The 8,559-nt window shown below is 41.7% G+C and overlaps 1 protein-coding gene and 1 long non-coding RNA gene across 9 annotated transcripts in view; one reads left to right on the forward strand and one right to left on the reverse strand.

The window, feature by feature from the left end:
• The window catches only part of ANKIB1 (ankyrin repeat and IBR domain containing 1), an 84,897-nt gene extending 81,476 nt beyond the window's left edge, over nt 1-3,421 (forward strand). For all 7 annotated transcript variants that reach the window (XM_015281958.4, XM_015281960.4, XM_418652.8 and 4 more), the window contains exon 20: nt 233-3,421. In XM_015281958.4, coding sequence (XP_015137444.2) covers nt 233-985 — 753 coding nt within the window. In that variant the 3' untranslated portion in view covers nt 986-3,421. The remainder of the gene's footprint in view (nt 1-232) is intronic.
• On the reverse strand, nt 1,321-8,225 carry LOC107052573. Of its 2 annotated transcripts, XR_001465155.2 has the most exons (4): nt 7,488-8,225; nt 7,270-7,381; nt 6,219-6,298; nt 1,321-4,062 (listed from the first exon to the last, which is right to left on the reverse strand). It is a non-coding gene; the product is annotated as an uncharacterized LOC107052573 (long non-coding RNA). The 2 variants fall into 2 exon arrangements; XR_001465154.2 differs by having other exon boundaries at nt 7,270-8,225.
• Between the last annotated feature and the right edge of the window lie 334 nt (nt 8,226-8,559).

Below are 8,559 nucleotides of genomic sequence, written 5' to 3' on the forward strand. Positions count from 1 at the left end.
GGGGGAATCTAGGACAACAACTTATACATTCTCACTGGTAAGAGTTGTTGAATGATTGTTATTGATTGTAACAATAATTAGCTTTTAATTTGTTGGCAACTGTGTCAGTAGAAAATGATTCTGATAAATCACGTGTCAGTTAATCATAGATTTGAGACCAAATTACTTTTAGTCCAAAATGTGCCACAAGATGAAGGTTTTATTCTGAAAGCAACCTTACGTATTTCCACAGGCCCTGAGTTCTTTGGATGAAGATGACCCAAACATCCTGCTAGCTATTCAGTTATCATTACAAGAATCTGGCTTAGCCATAGACGAAGAAACTAGAGACTTTCTGAATAACGAGGCATCTTTAGGAGCAATAGGGACCTCTTTACCTACAAGACTGGACTCTGCTCCCATAAGTATAGATAACCCAAGAGCCGCTTTGAGCAGCTCTGAGCTGTTAGAACTCGGTGACAGCCTGATGAGACTAGGGGCAGGCAGCGATCCCTTTTCAGCCGATCGACTTCATTCACACACCTGCAGTGATACCAGAGGTGGATTATACTCAACATCTAGTGATGCTGATTCCAGTAGTCAAGATCCCAATACCAATGAAAATCTTCTTGGAAATATTATGGCCTGGTTTCATGACATGAATCCACAGAGTATTGCTCTGATCCCTTCAACAAGTACAGAAGCGGATGAGGATTCACAGCAACCCAGTACTGAAGATGGGTCAGCAGGGCAGGCAAATGTTAGAGACACAGGGTTGGAGCTTCAGGAAGAGCACGCGCTGTTTGAGGATGCACTCAAAAATGAAGGCAGAGGAACGCAAACAGAGGAAGGCACTTCTGAAGAGAGCATCATTCCAGGTGAAACAGTTTCACAAGGTGGTGATAATAGCAGGGAAGTGACAGGCACCCTGGATGCTTCAGGAGATGCTTCAAATCAGACTCCTCAAACCTCAAGTGAATGGATTGAACGTGTGCATCTGGTATGAACGAAAGCTAAATCCGGAGTAAATGAACGGCGGTGACAGATGGTACAGTATGTGGAGTAAGCGCTACGGAGGCTTTGATCCACATAATTACAGCTCAGTTGTAACCACTGACGTAACAACGGATATTTAGAGGTTCTCTTGAATTGTAGTTCTTTGTAATAATGTGAACCTTCCAAGGAATATCCTTTGCATTTAATTTGGTAGTACTTGCCTCTTTGCTCTCAAGAAAATGGAATAAGTAGGTTGTATTCCACATTCCTAATACAATGCAGCATCTGTTTAGCCTTAGGTTGATGATCCTTAACTTTAGAGTTCGGATTAAAGGCTTACACTGATTATTTTGGTTGTTTTTCCTAAGAAATAGTTTATTCTTTTTTTTTTTTTTTTTTTTAACTCATTCTTTCCCCAAAATAACACTTCGCAATTTATTTGGGGTTTTTGTTCTGTTTTCCATAACCTTTCCTTACTCGTTTGTCCTTTTTGTTAGCAGTGTGAACTGAGGTATTTAATGCTTCTCTTTAGTACTGCTCCAGGAACACGTTTTAGGGGATATTCCTTCACATTAAAATCAAAGATTTTTTCATGTCTATTTACAGTCCAAACGTGCCAAACTGTGAATAGTTAGCTGGCAGTAGCCTGATCAAACAGCGCGGTGTTACTCTATCAAACTAATCCCACAATTCTTAGCAGTGAAAGAAACCACTGGGTAGCATTGCTTCTCTAAATTTAACTGGCATGTGTTGCCATGGTGACTGCATTTAATCAAATGTAGCCTGTATCTTAAGTTAATAAAACCTAATGCTGCTGTTAAACAGTTATTTTAAATATTAAAATACAGTCAATTAGCAACAGCTATGCTGTATTTTAAGAGACACTTTAATGGAAGTGCAATCATAGTTCTTTGTTTTCATAATTCTACAAAGCATTCTATGCACTAATAGTGCAATTACTTTTAACGATAACATTTTATAAAAATGTAGGAATACAGGATTTTCATATATTAGCCAGTCCCACAGTTAAAGTTCAGACAACAGATTCTGCTCAACATGTTACGGTGCCTTTGCCAAACCCAACTGGATAGTTGCCACAGTTAAACAAGTAATTCAGTTTCAGTGTCTGTTCTGGAGTAACTATGCTATTAATTGCAAAGACCTCCATACAACCACCCATGGCCTTGCCTTTACAGTAAATAACTAAATGTTTAATCAGTGTTTTTGCATAAACAAAACACTGCTAGGTATTTGTTCAATTGCACAATATTCATTTGCTGTGTGATTACTGTTTAGTGTTAAAAAAACACACACAAAAAAACCCTCCTCCTAGTTGTTGTACCGTGAAAATAAAAAAAATACTGGTTTTAGATTTGCTTAAAAGCATCAATCTACAGTTAGTGAGATACAATGGTACAGTATGTAATTACAACTAGAGTAAGTTGTTGAAATGGCTGTTTTAATTACATATAATCAAACCTTTTCATAACACAGGCAAATTACATACACTCCATTTTAAGTTTTGCTTAACTGTTACCAGAAATTTCTTGATATGATATAAAAGTTTATTACTACTGAGTGTGTATAGGCAAGTGTCATGATAGCAAAGTTTATGTATTGATTACTGTGAGTTCAAGTGAGTGTTTTGAATTCATGCAAATCCTGCTTTTGAACCTTGCAGTCACAAGGTTCGTATTAGTAAAAAAGGAAGTAAGAATATTTTACCCTTACCCCTTAAGAACCTAGATCATTTTGCAAGCATCTTTAGAGAGAACGGAATAGAATAGTCTCAACTCATTGACCAGCTTTTCCTCTAGCTGTCCCTTTCCTGACATAATCATGAACTTTTGGACATCTTTGCAAAATACCTATTTAAAATTGTCCTACGGTATAAAATCCTTCAAGGAAAGCAGTTCCTTGTGAACTGTCAACGTGAATTGGTCTGAAAGTTTTTTAGCTCACGTAGCTTCCTTGAATTTCTGGATAGGGAGATTCTCACAAAGATTGTGTGTATTGCATTGAGATGTCTTGCAAAGCTACAGTAAGATACGTAAGAGTGCTCTCTGTGAAGATAGTGAAGTTTGTGGGTTCTGGTTTTTTGTAATTTGGTTAGGTTGTGCAGTATATTCATTGTTTCCGTGTTACTCTTACGAGCATGAAATTAGCCTATTAAATTTGTATTTTCTTGGTACTTATTTTAACACCATAGTCATTGACTTTACAATTCAAAAATAAAGTTTGGCAAGACTATTTTGTAAACCTGTTAATTTTATAATGTAAAAAATTACTCTAACCTTGAATTGTTATTTGCACTTTCATAGTCTATACTTGATACATTCCCACTTTATATACAAGTAGGATACTACAACCATGTAGATGTTTGGCCAAATGAATGCTGTTAATAATATGTAAAATTCTTTGATTAAACATTTATTACTTAAACTAATTCCGTTCTGTCTTATCTCATCTTAGACTTATTGTAGCAGATTCTCAAGACCGATAATAGAAGTTTTTATGGTACATTTGGTCCCAAGCCAGAATAGCAGGGGACCATAACAGTAAGATGAATGTTTGGATTTGAAAGTATAAGGTACCTATAATGTTCGTTAAGCTTTGGAAACCTAAAGTAGACAATTTCACTTTACTTGCTACAGCCGTATTGTGCACATATTTTGTTGTAAGCAGTAATGCCCTGCCAGTACAAATAATGGAGCTGAAGAATGTGGAGGGGTGGCACTAAGCCTTGAGGAAGATACCATGAATTAGTGGAACTGACAGCTTATGATGCTGAAGCCTGAATGCTGCATAGAACACAAGATGTGGAAACTGATCTGTTTGATCAAGGAAAACTTGGTGGTCTGAGCAGTGCTCCTGAATTGTGCCATATCCAGTCTCTGTTGTGAGCAGGAAGTTCCAAACTGTCCAAACAAACAACAAACTGTTCTGTACCTTGTTGCAGTAATTTAGTTAGCTTCTTCAAACAAACATGCCGAGATACAGGAGAGCTTGTAAAATCCAGTGCACAAAGCTGCGTTAGTCACTGCAAGGCACTTCTCATCACCTGCTGCTGTGGTGTTGCTCAATATACTGCAATTAGCAAAAGAAAGTGAGTTTAACTAAGACAGTGAGGTTTTTTGGTTTGGTTTGTTTTTTTTTTTTCCTAATAGCAGCTAGAACACACTAACAGATATTCAAATTTAAGACATAGTTTCAGAGGTGTTCAAAATCACAACATGCTTCAAAACCAGACACCCCTACAGCGCGGTTTCAGAGCTCTCTTTATCAAGGCTGACTCCACAATCGCAGTTTTCTCCTCTTCTCCTCCCCCAGCACACACGCCATCCCACTGTAGTACTCACAGGGGCTGATAAGAATGGAATCCAAATACAGATATAAGGATAGCTAGTTTCTTTACTGAGAATTATCTACACAATCTACTTGGTATTACACAATGTAGTGATTATTGTCCTTATTACTCTTCTGAAGATCAGACAGATCTGGACACTTGAAAGCCGTAGGGAAGCCAGTGGTGATGCAAAACCGAGTGTCATTTCTAACCTTTGTTCCTTGTAAGTGAAGAGTAAAGCACAAGATGTGCACAAAAAGGAGGAGGCAGATCCCCTGTTAGCACTGCATGAGATGTGTTTTCTGCCAGTCTTTGTACAAGGGTAAAGGAATGAAGGAAAACTTAACTTTCTGCAGTGATATGTGTGCATTCCAATTCAAAACTATGCAATAATAGGATTTGTTCTGTTCTCCAAATATATAACAACATGAAACACTTCAAGCCATTCATAAAAGATGTACTGAAAATAGAACAATGAAGTAAAAAATTATTTCAATAAACTGCAGAGCCTTTTTTCCCTCAAGTTTTCATAGGTACATAGGGTTGTGGCTCTCCAAAAAAAGTCTTAAAGGCCGTTGTTGACAGGATGGTGTCATTTTAAAATTAAGCAGGCCTTCATCTTTACAGAACTCCTTTCTGCAGTGACATAGGAAATTCAGAAGAATTTTGCATGTTTTCTTTCCTTTTTAAATTATTTGCATGGATGTACAGATACATGGAATGTGTATCTGCAGGGAGATGAGACAAACAGTCACAAAATGATAACATGAGCCCACCACACCTTCCAGGGCTGCAGAAAGGCTACAACTGCACGGTTCCTCAGAAACAGGTTGCTGTGCATAGCACTAGAGCCTTGGGAGGACTTCAGCACCGCTTTAACCTTTCAATCACTGCTACGTCCCAAATCCTCAGTAAGTTTGGCCAGAACACCCATGTGAATTTATGGGACTCAGCAATAATTCAGCAAGTGGCTCTACCTAAAACCTAGCAGGCAGTGCCCCTCCAGCACACTTCCTGACAGAGCTAACACAGCAAGCAGCAGGCTTTAGTGTGACAGCAGTGTATGCACGCACTTGGCTCTTACAGCCTGGTAATCATCAAGAAGTCAAAAACTCATGTGGGACCACGAGTTCTCAATTGGAAGGTTTCTGAGTAAGGGTCTGAAACCCAGATTTTCCACATCCCCCAAACATTTCTTTGATCACAGGGCTGTCTTGGATTGTAACGTTGAGTTTCCATGCTGTGTCATACAGATGTACAGAGGCTTAAACTGGAGATGATAGCACAAAACTATGTGGAGCAGTTTTGGACATTCACACGGACAGGCTGGGTGACAGATCACTGAAGGACTCAGCGTTTGCAGCCTTTGATTGGCCCTGGAATTGGTTTTCTTAGCGTTCGTGCTCTGAAAGCCTTTCCTGGGGAAGCTACAAGGGCAGACTTCGAGAATACAGCCCTGGGCAGTGTAGCATCATGACAAAAAAGTGCAGATGAGGATGCAAAAAAATGGGGGCAGAGGAGTGGGTGCCTACCCCAGAGAAAGAGCTCATCAAAAAACAAGTAAGCTGTTCAGTGCAGCTGATGGAACAGGACAAACAGGTATCTTCTTTTTGAAATCTAAGTGTAACAAACCAGTAATGGTAAATAACTGGATCTGCTTTACATTTAGTATGAGATCTTATCCAACTGTCCCATCTCCTTTATATTTTTCCACTAACAAAGAGAAAGTCTTTATAATTAAGTTAATTTACGTGCATGGTAGAAATGTGCCTTTAGGAATCGGTGTTGAGTTGCAGCTATTGTACTGGCTTATAATGGAGGCATGGAAGTGTCCCTTAACAGCAAACATGCATAAAGAAAATGAGCTTCCCTTGTCACAATTACCAGTAGCACCTACTTCTCACAGTGCAAAGAATAACAGAAGTCCCAAGTGAGGCTGCACCCAAGGATCACGTCATTCCACCAGCAGGGTAGAGGCTAAAAACCAAGAGCAGAGAATTGTTAGTGAAGCCACAGTTCAAGTCCTGTTCAAAGACTCGGGTTAAAACTGCTCCAGGCACTAGATCCAGTAGCAAAGAGTTGTTTGGATGAAGCAGAAACCTCAGCATGTAAAGATAATCGGTTAAGCAGGAAACCTGTACTACAGGCTTCCCATTTCCAAGAAGACTTAGCAGTGAAAAGGTAGTTCCAAAAATAGGTCCTAAGGGCCTGAAGACAACTGCAGAAATACTTCTGTTAGGAGGTGCATTTTTGCTGTTCTTGTGTCACAGAAGCGTTCTCAAGAAGAATTGTAGCAGTTTGGGAGTCAGACTTAACGTGCTCTTCGAGAACGAGGTATGTGTCAAAGTATTATCTCTGCCACCGTGACATGCCTTGGGCCAGAACCCAGCATCCTCAGAAAACGGGGCTGGTTCTTGGCTCCACCATGCTTTTGAATGAGGAATTAAGACCTACATGTTGCCAAGATATATTCATGCTATTCATGTGAGTAATAACTCTCCAGTACATTTCAAGAATAGCATTCCTTATAGCTAAGGTTATTAAGAGAAAAAAAAAAATGCCCTAATAAGAGAGCTAAGGAGCACATGAACCTTAGCAGAGGACCACGTGGAAACACAGACTGCACCAGTTGGGCAGTCATGCCCAATTACGTGCATTTACAGCACAAATATTTCCAGACCAGCCCTCCAGGTGCATCCTCTGCAGAGTGACACAACGTTGGAATAAAGGACTCTTCAGATAGGAGCCAGCAGACACAGGAAGCTAAGAGGAAGCAGTGCAATTAAATTATTGCAGAATAATTGAACTGTGTAAGCAGGGGATGCATGGAGCGTACGTGGATACGTGGCACTTCTAATAATTAATCATCACCATTTGAAAGCTCTCAGGAATAAACGATTCTGCCCCTGTGGTCAGGGTGCACTCAGCCAACCCCAGGTGGAGCTCACATTTTGCTCCTTCTGGTTCTTCGTCCGTCCTCAGGTGAAGTCCCTCAGGGCAGGGATGGGTTCTGATGGCTCCAAAGAGCTCAGCCAAGAGAGCACTTTTCTTTTGCTGTGGCTAAAATAAAGAAAAAAATAAGGTGGAAGTATGCAATAATTGGAAGAAAATAGATGTAATCCCCAGCTTCAGCTGAATTTACGCTGTGCAAAATCCAGCCACCTACATTAAGTATTTCCGACTTAGAAGCCGCAGCCCAACACAACCCACTTCAGCTTCAGAGAGCATGGTGCTACTAAGGGGAATCTAGAAACAAATGAAAATGTTCAAAGATTAGGATCACCTTTGCCAAATCTGGGATCCTAGCAAGGAGAACGAAGGGAGAGGGCTTTTAGGCAGACCTGAGCCTCTTCCCCCTGCACCATTCAGCAACTCTCCGGTCACATTTCAGCCATTGCCTTTCCATCCCCCTCAGCCCAGGCAGGGGGCGGTAGGACAGCCCAAGCAGCCCCCAGCTCCCTGTGCTGGTGGCTCTGAAGGCCCCTCAGAGGCCACGAGCAGAATGGTGATCCCAAGTCCCACCTCAGGGCATCATTTTATGCAGACAGACCCCTGTGGGTTATGCCCATCAACTACACAGTTGCTCCCACAGCACACTGAGTGAAGCTCTCTGTTTTACATGAAAGAGTGATGGGGTTTCAGCAGGATCCTTTTCCTCTACAAAAATGAAGTGTTGCAGAAAATAGTTCACATCTGCTGAGTATGAGGCAAACTCAATTGGATTTGCACCAAGGCAGGTTTAAATGAAATGTAGCAGCCCCCACACTCCAGAACCAAGCTCTGCCCGACAGTCATAGAATCATAGAACGGCTCAGGTTGGAAAAGGCCTTAAAGATCATCGAGTCCAACCGCAACCTAACCATACTACCCTAACAACCCTCCGCTAAATCATGTCCCTGAGCACCACATCCAAACGGTTTTTAAACACGTCCAGGGATGGTGACTCAACCACCTCCCTGGGGAGCCTATTCCAGTGCTTAACAACCCTTTCTGTAAAGAAGTTTTTCCCGATATCCAACCTAAACCTCCCCCGGCACAACTTCAGGCCATTTCCCCTCGTCCTGAACAGCCCACCCCGCTCCCTCCCGTTCTCGGCAGAATGGGTGCTGAGCCGGGCCGGGCCGCCCCCCAGTGGCGGTACGGAGCGGCGGCCCCGCACGCAGCAGAGGGCAGGGCCGGGCCGCGCTCCTCCCGCCGCGCCGCCACGCAGCGACATCCGCCGCCGGTGGGGAGGGGCC

This window comes from Gallus gallus, chromosome 2, assembly GCF_016699485.2.
Source record: "Gallus gallus isolate bGalGal1 chromosome 2, bGalGal1.mat.broiler.GRCg7b, whole genome shotgun sequence".
NCBI lineage: Eukaryota > Metazoa > Chordata > Aves > Galliformes > Phasianidae > Gallus > Gallus gallus.